The sequence below is a fragment of the Symphodus melops genome (assembly GCF_947650265.1).
Source record: "Symphodus melops genome assembly, chromosome: 9".
NCBI lineage: Eukaryota > Metazoa > Chordata > Actinopteri > Labriformes > Labridae > Symphodus > Symphodus melops.
The window spans coordinates 26,520,994-26,541,276 of NC_136699.1; the positions used below are offsets into that span (position 1 = coordinate 26,520,994).

A 20,283-nucleotide genomic window follows, 5' to 3' on the forward strand; every position below is an offset into this window, starting at 1 on the left:
TTATAATGAGAAGAATAGACAAACACACTCTGTCCCTGTTTGTTTCATTCAGTAAATGGACTTCAGCTCGTATCCTTCTAGTCTTCGGACTGCTGAAAGCACTTCCACGCACTGCTGGTCGAGGTTTCTATGCAAAGTGACCTCGGGCCTCAGCTGCATGCAGTCCCCCCCTGCACACACCCCCCCCCCCCCCCCCCCCCCCCCCCCCCACATCTCCTTTCAGCTGTCCGGTCTAATAAAGTTTGACCAGCTCGTTCCAACGTAAGCAGAAGTTACACCTGAGATCTTAAACCTCGCTCCTCATAAATCCTGCTGTCAGGGTTTATAAAGGTGGGATGAGTTGGAGGGTTAACGGGGGTCATCAGAAGAAATGTCATTTTTAGGTAGCAGATGAAGAAAGTAGAAGAAAATGAAAAGCAGGAGTTTTGATTAAAATGGTCAGTGAGGTATGATGAAGTCATTTCCCAGCTGCAGCTGTTTTTACCAAAATCTCTGCAAAATAGAAATGACAGATTGAATGTATCCACGGCTCAGGCTTCAGTAAAAGTGAAAGAGAGGTTCAGTGAATGTTCTCTGGACATGAGCGTCACCATGATGTTCAGCTCCTGCAGCTTTTGTTCCCAGCTCTAACAGACTTCTCTGTGATCTACTTCTCTGTGCCCTGAAAACAGGAAAACACTGCGAGGCTGCTTCAGCTGGAGCTGTCACACTGCACCGTGTGTGTGTGTGTGTGTGTGTGTGTGTGTGTGCAGGCTCCACTGTAAGGGGGTGCAGAGGGCATGCACGATGAGTTGACAGCTTCACACACACACACACACACACACACACCGTGCTGTGTACGATGCTGCCGCAGTGACGTGTGTGCGTTATTAAAAGGCTGCGGATATTACCGTCAGACGTTGTTTCCTCCTCGGAGAAGAAAGTGACGGGGAAATTGGGAAAGTAAAAGTGTGAAATGAAGAGATGAGCTGGATGCAAATGAAATGTCAACGCTACAAAAGGTACTTAATGAGATTTTCTCCCTTTTTAATTCTCACATTGTTGACTAAAGTGTGAAAACTCAGACAAACAGATCCATTACACTCGTCTGTGTGTGTGTGTGTGTGTGTGTGTGTGTGTGTGTGTGTGTTATGTAGCATGTCCCCACACTGCGTCTAAGAATAGGAGCTCACATTAAAGAACAAGAATAAGGATGAAGCCTGAACTAGCTGAACCTCTTGGTGTGGAGACGGAGCCTCCACTGATACAGTGAGATGATAAATCCTCATGAAAGGCAGAGCGGGATTAAAGGGAGCAGGAAGAAGAGCTGCTCGCTGTTCAAACCCGTGGAAACGACTCGTAAATCAAAGCGTCTTTTTAAACAAGTCGTTATTGAAGTGCGTTGATTCATTCGGTGATTTAACAGCAGCAGAGATGTTTCACCCTCGGGGGATTTCCAACTGCTTTGTATCATGTTGATTCTTTAACAAGCTCATTAATGTGGTCATCCTGCTCCCGTGCACTCACACACACACACACACACACACACACACACACACACACACACACACACACACACACACACACATCCAGAGGGGTCAGAGGGTTTGTGGTTGAGGTTCATTTCACTAAGAAAGAGCACACAGAGAGAGATATTGATTATTGCTTGATGCATGGAGGCTGGATAACAGGAAGCTGAGGGATGAAGGTTCCAGCGATGTGGGAGGAAGGCAGGGAAGTGGACTGAAGAGGGACGATGGATCAGTGGACGTACGACGTGAGGGACGTCAGGACCCCTCCAGGGTCTTTCAGACAACGAGAGTGAAACCAGTTCAGACCTGCTGAAAGGTGCATCAAACAGAAATGTGTTTGAGGCGTCATGTTCCTGAACATAGTTTGTAAAATTGTGTTTACACACTGTTTCCCACAATGCAAAGCGCCAGGTCAGAGATGGATCTGTGTCCATGGTAACCATGGCAGATAATCAGACCAAACCACACAAAGATACCAACAGTTCAGAGGGGGCGGTGGCTCAATCAGCGGAGTCGTATAGTCCGTGAACTGGAAGGTTGAGGGTTCGATCCCCGGCAGCGATGTGTCCCTCGGGGAAGACACAGTTTGAGTGGTCAGAAGACAAAACAAGAAATACACCAGCTGAAGTCTGTTTCTCTCTCTATGTGTCCCACGTGATCCGGCTGAATGAGAAGCTCTGCTCTGTGGAAGTGTGAGGTCGGTCAAAGTCCAGTTTCACCCACAGAGCAGAACAGTCAGCAGGCTGAGTGTTTATCTGTGCTTTTATATTTAACGCTTCTTAAAAGAAAAAGCTGTTTGATGGAGCAGCTTTTGGAAACTCTTTAAAGAACAGAGCCTGTAAAGATGTGTTGTTTCACAGGCTCTTTTTGAAAGTCGTCTCTCCTGACTGTTTGTCATGTTTCAGCCTCGCCTGCTTTTCTCTCAGACGGATGGAGGGATGATAGTCTGGACTCTTCTGTTTCACATCAAACTCATCCTCTCTTTTCTTATTGTCTCGATGTCGTTCAGTTGTTGTTAATGTTTGATAGAAATCACAGATCATACTGACTGTGCTGGCAGACTGTTCAACAGCACAGCCCAGGAACTTTATCCTGAACTTTGGAATTAGCCGTGTCATGTGATAGAGGGCTAATAAAAAGGTCAAAGGTCATCAATCAGTAAATGATCTGAACTGCACAGAGAATGAAACAAACTTCATATGAGGACAGGAGCTCTGACAGCTCTTCATAGATTACCTGCTGCATACGTGTGTGTGTGTGTGTGTGTGTGTGTGTGTGTGTGTTCTCTTGGGTGTGACATCAGAACAAACTGCTCGGTCAGAACTCTCGTGCTCACAGTGAAAGTTTCTCCTCAGACTGGCTTCAGATCGGAGGATGAGTGTGCGTTTAGACGAAGACGAGGACAAAGCCGAGTCTCCTGGACCGAGCGCTGAGTCCACGAAGGGTGACCGGTTTAAAGGAAAACCTCCAGACCTCAGTAGAGAACCCGGACCCTCAGAGACACAGTAAGTCTGCTGACATTGTCATTGACAGCTCGGGATGGCAGCTTGATGAAAACCTCACCGTTCAATGATATCACAGTCTCATATTTGTTTGATAGGATTTATAAAAATCTCTTTTATAAAACATTGCACCATCTGGACAGGGTTGGAAAGTCGCAGCCTTCACCTGCCAAACACAGGTGATTTTGCAGTGACAGGTGAATTTGCTCACGCTGGCGGGTAAATGCAGTAAAAGAAAGTAACATAGTGCTTTGTGGCAACAAACAGCGTTCAACGAATCCCCGGTATGCTGCTATTTCTATATGCTGCTGCTATTTGTTCCGCTCTGACTTCATGAGAAGAGTCACAGACCCTCAGGACTCCGCCCCCCTCCTCGTGTCAGCGCTGACGGGGCTCGCGTCTCTTTTGGGGAGCTACCCAGACGTTTAGCTGTTTTGCTCATTCCCCACATGCAGGATTCTTATAAGTTACAGCTCGTTGTACAGGTGGCTAATCAGTCTTTACAACGATACACTAATACAGCACACGTTAATATATCTTACCCCCTCATCATCTCATACCATTGGTTGATCTGTCCTTCACTGAAGAACACATTATTGAGTCGTATTACTGAAGGATCCAGGAGGCAAAGGGTTCAATGTGCCTCATGTTTGAGAGCAATGCTAAACCTACAGAGGATTTCTAACTCACAGCAAAGTGCTCTCAGAGGGTTAGAGAAGCTCATGGACGTTGCAGGAACACACAGAAGAAAGATGCCAATCTCTCAAACTGAGTGGATTTTAAAGTTTGCTCCGAGCTGGTGGAGTAAAGAGAGGAACTGTATGTTGTGTACGACAGCGTTGATGTCAGAGCAGAGGTGCCGCCAGAAATTCTGGGCCCTGTGGAAACAAACATTTCTGGGCCCCCTACATTTTTTACAGATTTAACCCAACAAACATCCCTAACCCTTTAAAAGAGATGTACTTGGCACACTGTATTGTTAAAATGCATAAAGGTGAGTATTATTGGTTTTATCAGCCTATTTAGTTTTCTTAATATAAAATATCTATTTTGTCAACTAGTTATAGCCAATTTAAAGGTTCTGCTCCTCTGGGCCTTTACAATCGTCCTAGCCTTTTTAAAACTCTGTAGCACTTTGAGATTTTAAAAATGTAAAGTGCTTTACAAATAAAATTTATTATTATCATTATTATTATTGTTATTTTTATTATTGTTGTTATTATTGTCATTATTATTATTATTATTATTCATATTATTATTATTATTGTTATTATTGTTATTATTATTCTTATTGTTATTGTTAGTATAATTATAATTATAATAATTATTATTATTATTATCATTATTGTTGTTGTTGTTATTATTATCTTTTTCATTATTGTTATTGTTATGATTATTATTATTATTATTGTTTTTGTTATCATTATTATAATTTTTTTATTTTTTATTATTATTTATATTATTATTATTATTGTTATTATTATTATTATTGTTTTTGTTATCATTATTATTATTATTTTATTTTCATTATTATTATAACCTTTCACCCCTTTTCGGCGCCCTTGTGTCAGAGACTCTGCAGCATCAGCAGTTTTAAAATGCTCTCTCTGTTTTCCTGCTTGTGTCCGCCATGTTTGCTGACCTGAGGCAGCATGCGGAGCGCAAAGGATGATGGTCTCTGTAGTTCACACTTCGCTCCACTGAGCTTCAATGTGTCTGAAACAAACCTTGACTTCCCCTCACATGACCTTTCGTTTCATAGCGTCTCAGGTCCACAACAGTATTTAGACACTTTTGTTCCTGTGATGTCACAGAGTGGATGATGCTGTTCCATCCCATTTTATGTCACCAGCTTGTTTCATTGACAGCAGAGGATCAAGAGTTCATGTGACATAAATATACAACCTGTTTGTTTCTGCAGATATCAGTCCAGGAGTCGGAGAGCACAGTCTCCTGTACCCAGCTGTCTGTCTATGAAGAGTGATCACTCCATGTATCGTCCTGTAACCTTCAAAAAGGAACCTGAGACGTCACACACACAGTAAGTGTCTCAGTCATTCACACTGAGTTCAGGTGTTTCCTTGTGATGTCAGTCAGATTATTAAACTGTAATCTGATCTAAGAGGACTGTTACAAACCTTTGAACCCGCTGGTTCAGTGAGTTTATTACCAACAGAAGATCAGCAGATTACTGTGTCCTTTAGGCTTTATCATCTTAATATTATATTCTGGTTTCTTTACTTCAGTTAGGGAGAGCGGGGTAATGTGGGACAGTGGACAATATGAGACAACCCCTGTATCTAGGCAACAGAAGACAGTTGTGGTCATGTGACCAAGTCCTTCCCATTCCACACTTGCCAGTTAGAAGAAGTTGGAGCTGGTGCTCTGATAAGTATGTGTTTATCACATGTAAAACTAAAGGTTCTTGCTGAGAACATTATGAAGTGTTATATAAATGAAATAGCCTGAAATAGCTTCAGGTAGAAAAACTCATATCATACAAGTTGATGAACTTCCAACATGTACAGCCATGTGCTTGATGCTAGCCAAAGATTAGCCTGAATTGCTCGAGAGGTTGTTCTTTCTAAAAAAGCAGCTACGGGGTAAAGTGAGGCATCGTCTGTCTGCACAGTATGAGGCTGATGTTATCCAGGTGGGTCTCGTCTGTCTGTTGAGTCCAAGGCTAACCTAGCAGGTTCTGATGGTCCTATGTTCTGGGCCAAATACTGTACAAGCTGGTTCTGACTATGCGTCCATGTTCTGACCCAGAGGCTGTGTAGGCTATAAACTGGTGTTGCTCGCCCTTCATGCTGATCCCTAGACATCAGTTGTTCTGATACCCACACTGTGAAGGTTCATTAATACATCTTCAGTCATTCTGTTGTATTTCATTTACAGGAGCCGACTTTGGAACGCTTTCATTGTTTAGAAATGTTTATTTGACGCCAAGACTGTGTACGAGCTGGTTCTGATTGCCTTATGCTGACCCCCAGACACTAACTGTTATGACCCCCACACTGTCATTGTTAATTAAAACATTTTGAAATAATTATGTTGTATTTGAATTTAGCCTACTTTTGATCATTTTCAAACGTTTAAGAAAATGCTTATTTGACTAATTCCCATGATTCTGTTACTAGTCCAACATTAGTTTGGGAATGTGTGGTTGTCAGTCTAGTTTGTTTTTTGAGATTTTAAAAATGTAAAGTGCTTTACAAATAAAATGTATTATTATTATTATTATTATTATTATTACTATTATTATTATTGTTATTTTATTATCATTATTATTGTTATTATTATTATTATTATTGTTATTATTGTTATTATTATTATTATTATGATTGTTAGTCGTATTATTCTTCTTCTTATTGTTATTATTATTATAATTGTGATTATAATAATAATAATTATTACTATTATTATTATTGTCGTTGCTGTTGTTGTTATTATTATTATCCTTTTTAATTATTATTATTGTTATTATTATTATAATTATTATTGTTTTTGTTATCATTATTATTATTTTTATTATTATTATTATTATTATTATTATTATTATTATTATCATTATTATTATTATAACCTTTCACCCCTTTACGGCGCCCTTGTGTCAGAGACTCTGCAGCATCAGCAGTTTTAAAATGCTCTCTCTATTTTCCTGCTTGTGTCCGCCATGTTTGCTGACCTGAGGCAGCATGCGGAGCGCAAAGGATGATGGTCTCTGTAGTTCACACTTCGCTCCACTGAGCTTCAATGTGTCTGAAACAAACCTTGACTTCCCCTCACATGACCTTTCGTTTCATAGCGTCTCAGGTCCACAACAGTATTTAGACACTTTTGTTCCTGTGATGTCACAGAGTGGATGATGCTGTTCCATCCCATTTTATGTCACCAGCTTGTTTCATTGACAGCAGAGGATCAAGAGTTCATGTGACATAAATATACAACCTGTTTGTTTCTGCAGATATCAGTCCAGGAGTCTGAGAGCACAGTCTCCTGTACCCAGCTGTCTGTCTATGAAGAGTGATCGCTCCATGTATCGTCCTGTAACCTTCAAAAATGAACCTGAGACGTCACACACACAGTAAGTGTCTCAGTCATTCACGCTGAGTTCAGGTGTTTCCTTGTGATGTCAGTCAGATTATTAAACTGTAATCTGATCTAAGAGGACTGTTACAAACCTTTGAACCCGCTGGTTCAGTGAGTTTATTACCAACAGAAGATCAGCAGATTACTGTGTCCTTTAGGCTTTATCATCTTAATATTATATTCTGGTTTCTTTACTTTAGTTAGGGAGAGCGGGGTAATGTGGGACAGCAGACAATATGAGACACCCCCTGTATCTAGGCAACAGAAGACAGTTGTGGTCATGTGACCAAGTCCTTCCCATTCCACACTTGCCAGTTAGAAGAAGTTGGAGCTGGTGCTCTGATAAGTATGTGTTTATCACATGTAAAAGTAAAGGTTCTTGCTGAGAACATTATGAAGTGTTATATAAATGAAATAGCCTGAAATAGCTTCAGGTAGAAAAACTCATATCATACAAGTTGATGAACTTCCAACATGTACAGCCATGTGCTTGATGCTAGCCAAAGATTAGCCTGAATTGATCGAGAGGTTGTTCTTTCTAAAAAAGCAGCTACGGGGTAAAGTGAGGCATCGTCTGTCTGCACAGTATGAGGCTGATGTTATCCAGGTGGGTCTCGTCTGTCTGTTGAGTCCAAGGCTAACCTAACAGGTTCTGATTGTTACAACATGTGTCCTTTAAGTGGTTCACTTTACCCCATTGATTTCTCTTGTCCGTCTCAGTTTACCCTGATGGTGGGGTAAAGTGAGACGCATGACCACTTTTTTAAGAACAGTCATATTTCCATGACCCTTTGTCCTAAAGACACTCTGATCATTTCCATAGCTAGGAAACATCCTGAGTTAACAGGAAATGTGTTAATTTTACTATATATATCATTTTAGCTCAGCTCGAGGGGAGCAAATGTAAAAAGTGTATCACATTACCCCGCTCTCCCATGTGGGTCATGTATAAGAATAAATCTGTCTGACAGGTGAAGTGATAAAAAAGATCATTGAGTTTTTACTTCAACTTGAATTTATTTTTCTATCAATGTATTAAAAAAGGACTTGTTCCAAATCTGATCACAGCCCTACAGAGGTTAGCTTCATGTCTGATTGTCTTCTTCAAACGGAGGACATGCCGATCATTATTAGATCAACTATGAAGATTACACATCTTAAAGCACTCTGTGCCGGCTCACTGTGGCTCCTCCCCTCAAGAGTTTTTAGATCGCCATCATTTTGTGTCACTTTACATGAGCGTGAAGCTACGAGCTAAGTTAAAAGTGCTAACATTAGCATGCTAACACAACAGGGCAGGTCACTGCAGATCCGTTTACAACATGGAGAGGAAGCCAACGTTTGGGCTATAAGAAGTTTATTATTTCTATCCAAGCCAAACAAATCCATAAACTGAATTTATTAAAAGAAAAAAAAAAAGCTTCAAAAATACATCTAATAGTACGTCACATTCCCTCCTAATCTCAAGCACATTCACAATAAATTCCTGGTGTATGTATTTTTGTTATTTATATTTTTTCCCCTCATGGCCTCAAACCGGCGATCTGGCAAAGTGTCAGAGTACTTTAAGCCCTGAATCTGAATCTTTAGGTTTTGTTTGTGAAATCAGTATCAGAATCATATTTTATTAATTACACTTGTGCATAAAGAATTTGACTTCATGTTTTGGTGCAAACCAGTTAACAGAAGAATTGATGCAAAAAAATTGCAAGAACTTAAATAAAATAAAATATAAGGATTAATTACTTAAAATAGAGTATCACAAATATAAAAACACAAAATGTACAAAAGGTGGAGTATTCAAAGTCCAGAGACCATTTATGTAACGCATGTGTGTATCTGACCCCAACATCAGTCAACCATCAGTTTAGTTCTAAAGACATGTCTTTACAGGGGGACGAAAAGGACTCATGTTAGAGAGGAGCAGACGTCCTGTTCTGGTTCAGCAGGAGACTTGTCCTGTCCTCAGTGTGGAAAAAGATCCAGACCAGGATCAGGACTGCAGACAGTCAGTCAGAGCAGCACTGAACAAAGTAAGACTGTACACCTTCTGTGATCTCCTCCTAAAACACGACTTTTATTGGTCAATGTCAAAATTCTAGAAATTAAAACTGTTTTTACTTCTTTTACAAAAACATCTGAAAACAATAATCAGATTCTATCATTCTCTCTTTCAGTAGATAGAGGTCAGCAGGAGGTTTTAGATCAACATAAGGTCAGTCTGAGGATGAGATGTGAACATGTGACTGAAGGAAGTGATGAAACAGGAAGTAGAATCCACCTCAACAGGATCTACACTGAGCTCCACATCACAGAGGGGCAGAGTGAAGAGGTGAACACCCAACATGAGGTGAGACAGATGGAGACAGTCTCTAAAAAGAAGAAGACCCTCCATGAGACTCCAATCAAGTGCCAGGACATCTTTAAAGCCTTACCGGACCAACAGGAACCAAAGACAGGAGCTCAACCCGACCAACAGGAACCAAAGACAGGAGCTCAACCCGACCAACAGGAACCAAAGACAGGAGCTCAACCCGACCAACAGAAACCAAAGACAGGAGCTCAACCCGACCAACAGAAACCCATCAGAGTGGTTCTGACAAACGGCGTGGCTGGTGTTGGAAAAACCTTCTCAGTGCAGAAGTTCACTCTGGACTGGGCCGAGGGCTCAGAGAACCAAGATGTCAGTCTGCTGATCCTGCTTTCATTCAGGGAGCTGAACTTGATCAGAGATCAGCACTACAGTCTTCTTGAGTTGCTCCGTGTTTTCCATCCAACATTACAGAAGCTGGCAGCAGAGACGCTCGCTGTCTGCAAACTGTTGTTCATCTTTGACGGCCTGGATGAAAGCAGACATTGGACATTGTCATTGGACTTCAGAAACATGGAGGTTGTGTCTGATGTCACACAGAAGTCATCGTTAAACACACTGTTCACAAACCTCATCAAGGGGAATCTGCTCCCCTCAGCTCTCATCTGGATCACTTCTCGACCTGCAGCAGCCAATCAGATCCCTCCTTCATGTGTTGACAGGGTAACAGAAGTACGAGGCTTCACTGACGCCCAGAAGGAGGAGTACTTCAGGAGGAGGTTCAGTGATGAAGATCTGTCCAGCAGAATCATCTCACACATCCAGACATCCAGGAGCCTCCACATCATGTGTCTGATCCCGGTCTTCTGCTGGATCACTGCCACAGTTCTGGAGCACATGAAGAGCAAAAAGCAGAGCGGAGAGCTGCCCAAGACCCTGACTGACATGTACTCACACTTCCTGCTGGTTCAGACACAGAGGAAGAAGAACAAGTATGGTGAGGGACATCAGATGAGTCCACATGAGCTGACGGAGGCCGACAGAGAAGTTCTTCTGAAGCTGGGGAGGCTGGCGTTTGAACATCTGGAGGACGGAAAGATCATGTTCTACCAAGAAGACCTGGAGCGGTGTGGTCTGGATGTCACAGAGGCCTCGGTGTACTCAGGAGTTTGTACTGAGATCTTCAAATCAGAGTGTGTGATCTTCCAGAAAACAGTCTACTGCTTTGTTCATCTGAGCGTTCAGGAGTTTCTGTCTGCAGTCTACATGTTCCACTGTTTCACAGACTGGAAAACAAAAGAATTGGATGTTTTTCTGGGAAGAAAACATGCATACTTTAACCTTGGTGCCCTCCTAAAGGAAGTGATGATTAAATCCCTAGATAGTAAGAACGGTCACCTGGACCTGTTTGTTCGCTTCCTTCATGGTCTTTCTCTGGAGTCAAACCAGAGACTCTTAGGAGGCCTGCTGGGTCAGACAGACAACAGTCCAGAAATGATCCAGAGAGTCATCAACAACCTGAAGAAGATGAACAGTGATGATATCTCTCCTGACAGAAGCATCAACATCTTCCACTGTTTGACGGAGATGAAGGACCTCTCAGTCCATCAGGAGATCCAAGAGTTCCTGAAGTCAGAGAACAGATCAAAGAAGGAACTCTCTGTGATCCACTGCTCTGCTCTGGCCTACATGCTGCAGATGTCCGAGGAGGTTCTGGATGAGCTGGACTTGAAAGAGTACAACACACCACACCAGGGACGACAGAGACTGATTCCAGCTGTGAGGAACTGCAGGAAGGCTCGGTTAGTGCAGATGTGATGAGCATTATACATCATGTACTAGTTTAGTTCTTTTAATATAAACAGTCAGTTGTAGTTATTTTTATGTGCAATGTTTTTAGCTCTTTGCCACAAGTTAAAAAATGACTTGAATTGTTTCACTTCGTTGTTTTTTCTTTCACACAGACTTTCTCTCTGTGGTCTCTCAGAGACTCACTGTGAAGTCGTGGCCTCAGCTCTGAAGTCCGACCCCTCCCATCTCAGAGAGCTGGACATGAGTGACAACGAGCTGCAGGATTCAGGAGTGAAGCTGCTGTGTGAGGGACTGCAGAGTCCAAACTGCAGACTGGAGACTCTGAGGTCAGATCACTGACTGTAGCTTATAGATCTGTCTATAAATACTGACAGTGTTTTTCATTTATAAACTACAATTATCATTTGTATTAGTGAAAGTCTCATCTACTGATTGATGCTGAACATCGACAAATGTTTTCAGTAATATCCTGTATTCAAATCTAAGAAGACATCATTTGTCTATCCTTCCAAGTGTAAGGACTTTATGAGGAGCGACTAAACAGAGTCCTATCAGTCAGTAGAGATGTCAGTTATAATATAACTCACTCAGCTGGGTGGTGGTGTGGCTTAAGATCTCACAATATTATGTCACAATATTTGTAGTAAAGTGAAACTGTCCCGTGATGTCAGCACAGTCTTCATGATGGAGTCTGTTGTTGAACTGGAAATGACCATAGAAGATGACCCCGTCACTTATAAATCACATGAGTGGCAGAAAGTAGAGAAACATCTCTCAGCTGCTCCGTAATCCAATCTGATTGCACAGACAGATGTTCAGATAATTATGTGAATGCACATCCAGAAATGATGCAATAATAATTCTGATAAAAATCAGGACAAAGTGATGATGAACTACTCATTTAAACCTGCACACTTCTAACTGGATCATACATGTTTTTTTCTCGTTTATTCAGATTGAGGGACTGCAGATTGTCAGAGATCAGCTGTTCTTCTCTGGCCTCAGCTCTGAAGTCCAACCCCTCCCATCTCAGAGAGCTGGACCTGAGTGACAACGAGAAGCTGCAGGATTCAGGAGTGAAGCTGCTGTGTGATTATCTGCAGAGTCCAAACTGCAGACTGGAGACTCTGAGGTCAGATCACTGACTGTGTCATTCATTTATATCATTTAATCCACCTTTTAAAAAAAAAAATATTTTAGTGTTTGCCTGAATACAAATCATGTAAATGTATTTCTTTCAGCAGATTTATTTTCTTTCAAGTGGCTGAATAATCTAGAGATTTGAAAATGTGAAAATGTGTTTTATAATAATGATACCTAAAGGTTTAATGTCCCATATTCTTCCTGTTCTGGTTCTATTTGCTCTTTAGTGTTTGTCTCCTTCATGTTTAGACACATCTGTGTGGCAGCGCGACCTCTCCCACCTCCTCCTGTTAGCTGTAGCATTAGCCACATGAAACGCTCAGTCCCTCACCACCCCTCGTTGAAAATGTGTGGAGTGTTTGTAGCATTCCCAATATGGTAAAAGAGGCGGGACATATCCGAGAACAAAGCCGAATGACTGACTAATTACGAGAGAGCACCAATCAGATAAGCACGCGTGGAGACCCTTTTTTTTGTTTTCTTTGTGGGGGATTCAGAGCGTTAGAAACACAGACAGATGAGAAGGAGCGACAGGACATGAAAACAGACACTTTATCCAAACATCAGTGATTGTGAACATACTTTAACAAACATCAGTGATTGTGAACATACTTTAACAAACATCAGTGATTGTGAACGTTCTTTAGTAAACACATAAATGAGATATATAAACTCCAGAAAGGACAGAAGATGAGATGGTTAACAAGTTGATGAAAATACAAATCTATACTCACTCGCGCTCTGCTAATAACTGAAATAATGAACACTTTTGATTTGATAAATGTTCCAAACATCACAGAGCTGACTGAGATCAGTAGCCTTTTATTAATCTCTGCACATGAACAGCTGGATGAATGTTGGGCTGATGTTTGGATGATGTTCAAATAATTATATGAATACACAATCAGAAAGGATGCTCCAATCATTTTGAAGAAAAGACAGAAATAAGGACGTTTTCATAAACTATACATTTAAACCTGAACACTTCTAACTGGTTTATGAATATATTTTTCTTCTTTGTGTATTCTTTATTCAGATTGTGGGGCTGCAGTTTGTCAGAGATCAGCTGTTCTTCTCTGGCCTCAGCTCTGGAGTCCAACCCCTCCCATCTCAAAGAGCTGGAGCTGAGAGACAACGAGCTGCAGGATTCAGACCTGGAGCTGCTGCGTGACCTTGTAAAGAGTCCACACTGCAGACTGCAGACTCTGAGGTCAGTCTCTCTGTATTATTTATTAAACCCTTTACACATCAGATCAGTCTACCTGTTGTTAATGCTTCCCTCTGAGACAACTTCATCTGGTTCTTGTATTTGTAAAACATCCCAGCACCTTTACTTCATGAAACAACATGTCAGCCATCTGTGACATACTTAGGGACTCTATAGATTTGTAAAGATTGCAGTGATTACAGACAGCTGATCTTCAGAGAGATGTGTTGAAACTTCTGTCCCTGTAAGAACATCCCTTTATTTTCTTGCCAGCTCATTTACATGACTACTCCCACATGAAATGATTCTGACTCATTGGCTGAGAGTCAATCAAATGTTTCAGCATGTCAGTGAGCCGACAACATAACAGTAATATTGACATGAACCTTCCTCTAAATAATAATAGCCCTAAGCCTACACTCTCAGAATAAAACACATCTTACACAGATCTGTGGCTTTAGGCTTGTTTACCTGCCTAGTTTTTACTTTAATAGTCTTCTTTAAATAAACATTGTGTTCTCAGATTTCAGGCAGGTTTTTTCTGTACTTTGTACATTTGAGCTGAACTTGATATCCAAACTCAATATTCACGCTCACTTTGTTGAAATAATTTTACTGAAATAAGATGAGTTAATCCTTTGTTAATCCCCAGCGGGGCGACTCAAGTGTTTCAGCAGTAAAAGACAACAAGAAGAGCGTGAATAGAAGTACAATAAAGTAAGTAAAAGAAATCCACAGTCTTTAAAAGTTTTAAAAAGTCTCTCAGATGACCTTTCACCTCAGAGGTAAGATATCAACTATATTCTCAAAGTTGTTTACAGCACATGCTGCAAATAAGAAAATAAATTGTAAGAAAAATGTCCCTTTAACTTACGCCTTTATCATTTCAAAATAAACTAAAAGTCCCAAACAATCGAAATATTAAATATGATCTGTGAAAGTGTACTTCAGATGATCTTTTCAGTCTTTTTTTTAATCCACGGAAAAAGAAGGAAGCCATCCGCCGCCGACATCGTTCAAATCATCCAAAACAAACTCAGTCCGTCCAAAAAGTATGAAAAGTAATTCAACAGATGTAATCGATCAATCACTGCCATATCAGAATAAAAAAGTTTTTTGTGTCAGCGCCGCCGTGTGTTTCCAACGCCGGTGAGAGGAAGCGGAGGGAGTCTTCGGTCTGTCTTTCAGACACGTTCACAGTCGTTCGTTCTTTCATTATCCGACACTTTAAAACCAAACAGACGGAACGTTTTCCTTCTTCTTCTTGTTGAACCAAGAGTTAGAGACCCCTATATGACTAAGACTAAACATTACAGATTAAAAATCGACTCATACTGGAACCTGTGCAGGAGAGGAAACACACGTGCGAGACCTGTAGACAGTTTAGGACCCTCAGACACAAAGTGCTGACCTTCTAGAAGTTTGTGTTGGTTATTTCTGTACAGTGCAGGTCGTGACACTGAACAGTCCATGCAGACAATGAAAATGCAGATTAAGTCCTTAAATTGCCCACATATTAAAGGAGCAAAGATTAGCATTAAGTGTCCAAAACAATCGAGTGAAACCAGACATGATGAAGGTGACTGATTTCCCACACAGGCTGACATTTGTGTACACAGTGGAATATTTTCCTACCTGTACCAATAAGTGCATCACCAAGATGTTTGTGACTGTTTACTTTCACTTTGTGATGACCTCTTTACCCCGCTGCAGACCTTTCTGTCCAATGATTGAACAATCTTTGGACACATGAGGTTTTGTTTGTGAATTCTCTGCCTCTTTAGAAAAAACTGAAAACAAACCGTCCCAAAAAAACTAACATTGTGTTTGACCAAAAAAGAGCGAATAAAACACATCTTACACAGATCTGTGGCTTTAGGCTTGTTTACCTGCCTAGTTTTTACTTTAATAGTCTTCTTTAAATAAACATTGTGTTCTCAGATTTCAGGCAGGTTTTTTCTGCCCATGACTTTGTACATTTGAGCTGAACTTGATATCCAAACTCAATATTCACGCTCACTTTGTTGAAATAATTTTACTGAAATAAGATGAGATAATCCTTTGTTAATCCCCAGCGGGGCGACTCAAGTGTTTCAGCAGTAAAAGACAACAAGAAGAGCGTGAATAGAAGTACAATAAAGTAAGTAAAAGAAATCCACAGTCTTTAAAAGTTTTAAAAAGTCTCTCAGATGACCTTTCACCTGGACGAGTCAGACACTCCATCACAGACTGCAGCTCAGCTGAGGGATCAACAAGCCTAACGCTCCTCCCTCACTGACTTCACTTCACCGTCACCCTCCGCTCTGACACAAGCATCAATCAATCAATCAATCAATCAATCAATCAATCTTTATTTATATAGCGTCAATTCATAACAGCCGTTATCTCAAGACACTTTACAAAAGCAGGTAAAGGACCTTACTGTTTGTCTGTTAACATTAACAAAAGAGCAGGTAAACATGCTCATTGTTATGTTTACATAAAGCAGGTAAAGGACCTTACTGATGGCTATATTACAAGAGCCCAGCTTAATCCGTCATAGAAGAAAAAACTTCCTTTTAACAGGCAGAAATCTTCAGCAGACCCGGATCATGATGAACAGACATCTGATAAACTGAGCTGGGCTTGAAAATGGGACAAGATGCAGAAAGAAGAATAGGATGGGATAGGTTTGGGGGGGGGGGGCTGCCCTGTTTGGGCAGGCCATCCTCACCAACAGTCCCAAGGAACCTAAGAGAGCTCAGGAGCTCCCAGAAAAAGGAGAGGTTAGAATATAAAGATAGAGACAAGCAGTAATAAGATATGAAAGCTGGGAGAGAGAGAGGGAGAGAGAGATAAGAGATCCTGGTGCCAGTTCCCCCGGTAGTCTAGGCCTATAGCAGCATAACTATGAGCTGGTCCTAAGCCAGCCCTAACTATAAGATTTATCAAAAAGAAAAGTTTGAAGTCTATTCTTAAAAGTACCTAGTGTGTCTGCCTCCCGGACCCCGACTGGTAGACGATTCCAAAGGAGCCTGATAACTAAAGGCTCTACCTCCCATAGTACTTTTAGAGACTATAGGCACCACGAGCAGGCCTGCATTCTGGGAACGTCATGTTCTTGATGGATAGTACGGTACAATTAACTCTTTAAGATACGATGGTGCCTGACCGTTTAGAGCTTTGTAGGTGAGCAGAAGGATTTTAAATTCTATTCTAGATTTTATAGGGAGCCAATGGAGAGAAGCCAATACAGGAGTCATGTGGTCCCTTTTCCTCGTTCTAGTAAGAACACGAGCTGCAGCGTTTTGGACGAGCTGAAGGGTCTTTAGAGATTTACCATAGCACCCTGCTAAAATAGAATTACAGTAATCCAACCTGGAGGTAACAAATGCATGAACTAGTTTTTCAGCATCATTTTGTGACAGGATCTGTCTGATCTTAGAGATATTACCAAGGTGAAAATAAGCTGTCCTTGAAATTTGTTTAATGTAGGAATCAAAGGACAAATCCTGATCAAACAGAACTCCTAGGTTCCTAACAGTGGTACTAGAGGCTACGCTAATACTACTAAGGGCCGTCATATCGGCAGAGAAAGTCTTTCTAAGGTTCTTAGGTCCAATCACTAGAACTTCAGTCTTGTCTGAGTTGAGCAGTAAGAAGTTTCTGGTCATCCAGGTCCTGATGTCCTTGACGCAGGCTTCTAGTTTACGAAGCTGGTTGGCTTCTTCTGGCTTCATTGATATGTAGAGCTGAGTATCGTCTGCATCGCAATGAAAGTTCATGGAGTGTTTTCTCATAATACTACCTAGAGGAAGCATCTATAATGTAAAGAGAATCAGACCAAGCACTGATCCTTGAGGCACTCCATAGCTAACTTTGGTGTACAAAGAGGACTCATCATGAACACACTGAGACCTGTCTGATAAATAGGATCTAAACCAACTTAAAGCAGTCCCTGTAACTCCAAGTCATTGTTCTAGTCCCTGTAACTCCAAGTCATTGTTCTAGTCCCTGTAACTTCAAGTCATTGTTCTAGTCCCTGTAACTCCAAGTCATTGTTCTAGTCCCTGTAACTCCAAGTCATTGTTCTAGTCCCTGTAACTCCAAGTCATTGTTCTAGTCCCTGTAACTCCAAGTCATTGTTCTAGTCCCTGTAACTCCAAGTCATTGTTCTAGTCCCTGTAACTCCAAGTCATTGTTCTAGTCCCTGTAACTCCAAGTCATTGTTCTAGTCTCTGTAACAGGATCTGATGGTCGATGGTGTCAGAAGCAGCAGTAAGACCTAACAGGACGAGCACAGATAGAAGTTCCCTGTCTGAGACTAACAGAAGATCATGTGTTACTCTAACTAGTCTCAGTTCTATGGTAAACTCTAAATCCCGACTGAAACTCCTCAAACAAGCTGTTGTCATGGAGACAGTCACCCAGCTGATTAGCTCCCACTCTCTCTAAGATCTTGGAGATAAAAGGAAGGTTAGATATAGGTCTATAGTTAGCTAGAGTTCCTGAATCAAGAGTAGCCGTTTTAAGGAGCGGTTTAATTACAGCTACTTTAAATGACTGGGGTACATAACCTGCTGCTAAAGATATATTGATCATATCTAGTATGGAGCTGCTAACTAGGGGAAAGACTTCCTTAAACAGCTTGGTTGGGATTGGATCTAAAAGACAGGTTGACGGTTTAGACGCAGAAATAATCGAATTTAGTTCTGAGAGGTTAATTGGAAAAAACAGTCGAGGTTAGTATCAGAATTTGGAACCGTTTCTGCTGTATCCAAAATATAGGAGGAATCTGCACTAAGTAAAGGTAGTAGGTTGCTAATTTTGTCTCTAATGTTTAGAATTTGATCATTAAAAAAGCTGCTGAAATCATTCCTGCTAAGGGCTAAAGGAATAGATGAATGAACTATGACTCTCTGTCAGCCTGGCTACAGTGCTGAAGAGGTATCTAGGGTTGTTTTTATTTTCTTCGATAAGAGACGAGTAATAGGCAGTGCGGGCCTGCCGTAGAGCTTTCATATATCTATTATGACTATCTGGACAAATTAAACGAGATTCTATCGTTTTGGTGGAGCTCCAAATTCTTTCACATTTACGTGACGTTAGTTTTAGAGTACGGGTTTCTAAGTTGTACCATGGAGCTGATCTCTGTCGTGTGATTGGCTTCTGTTTTAGGGGGGCGATTGAATCCAGAGTAACTCTAAGTGAATCCACCGCACTATCTACAAACTGATCTAGCTGAGAGGGACTAAAGTGATTATAGGAGTTTTCAACTGAGTTAGAGGATGGAACTGAAACAGAGGCATATCAAGCATGAAGCCTCTCATATTAAAGTCGAGTTCATTAATCCAGTTCCAGTCAGACTAGGAGACAGTCAGACATGAACAGATCTGTGTTTCCTGTCATAGAGCTCCTTTCTACACTTCATCTGTGTGGGTTCCTCTGGGGAGAACGTCAAATGAAAATGAAGTATAAAGTGATCAGCCTGTTCACGGTGTGAACGTCACAGCAGAGATGTTGTTCTGCAGCTGAGCCGTCAGCACAGGTCAGACAGGGGGAAACGATGTGTAAACGATGGAGCCGATAGTGAGGACATGAAGCTCTGATGACTCCATGTAAAATCCCACTCAGACACCAGCATGGAACACACCACCGTGTGGGTCAGCGTAGAAGAACGCAGGAGGAGCTGTGTGACTGATGACTAACAGCTGATGAAGGGGTTAAAAGTGATCACCTGTCTGCTTCTCTCTTTAGATGACTCCCATGATCACTGACCAATCAGGACGCTGGTGGTGCAGAGAAGAGACGCTGTGTCCTGATGGTCCTTAGAGGATGACCCACCAAGCTGAGAGAAGGGATGGAATATTCTTCTTATGACATTACATTACATTTTTTTTTTTACAAATGTACAGACTGTAACTTAGCACAGAATTTGATGTCATGTCCTTTTAAATCAACTCTCTGTATAATAAGCGATCTTTACACCTTCTTTTATTGAGCCCGTGTCTCCTGCTTACTGCAGCCTGTTGTGTTTAACCCTGAACTCCTGGATCAGCACCTTCCTGTCAAACATGTTAAAATTAAATTACATTAACATTAAATTCAGTTTTTACCTGACTTGATGAATCACACTGTGTACTAATTTAACTTCTTTACATTTTCTCCTCCCAGTATGTTTCACTCTGACTCCTCATATTACATATCCATTAATACAAACATACTAAATGAACAACACGAGTTGTTTTACTCATATAAAGACTCGTTCCTCTCTGCACGCTGTTCGTACATCAGATAACATGCTTTAAGATGCTGGTAACACGTTTGCACACGTTTTAAGATGTTTAGTAAATCAGACCCTGTCAATGCCAGGAACCACAGGGACTCAAAAATGCAAACTCCAAAGACAGTTTCCAAAAAGGTTGTTTGGTTAAGGTTAGTTTATTCCAGTCCAGGTCGGTACACAGGGTCAATCCAAACAAGCAAACAAATCCGAGAGGGGGCAGGCAGGGAATCAAAACCGAGAAACAGGCAGAAGGTCAAAAACACTAAGCACTAATCAAGAACAAGAAACGCTGGAACGAGGGTCACGAAAACACACTACGAACTGGCAACATGAGGAATGAAACACCAGGGATATATAGACAGACAATCAGGGAATGACGAGACACAGGTGCGGGTAATTAGGGCGGAGTTGACACACAAGGCAGGAACATGAGGAGCAGG

At 41.2% G+C, this 20,283-nt stretch overlaps 1 protein-coding gene across 1 annotated transcript; it reads left to right on the forward strand.

Annotated features, from left to right (window-relative positions):
* The first annotated feature begins 9,083 nt into the window (after nucleotides 1-9,083).
* Nucleotides 9,084-19,478, forward strand: LOC306829672 (protein NLRC3-like). The gene is made up of 6 exons (XM_079352793.1): nucleotides 9,084-9,138; nucleotides 9,283-11,218; nucleotides 11,381-11,554; nucleotides 12,184-12,360; nucleotides 13,408-13,581; nucleotides 19,315-19,478. Exons 2-6 carry the CDS (start codon nucleotides 9,333-9,335, stop codon nucleotides 19,316-19,318), a joined length of 2,415 nt encoding a protein of 804 aa, XP_079208919.1. The 5' UTR covers nucleotides 9,084-9,138; nucleotides 9,283-9,332; the 3' UTR covers nucleotides 19,319-19,478.
* Nucleotides 19,479-20,283: the final 805 nt, after the last annotated feature.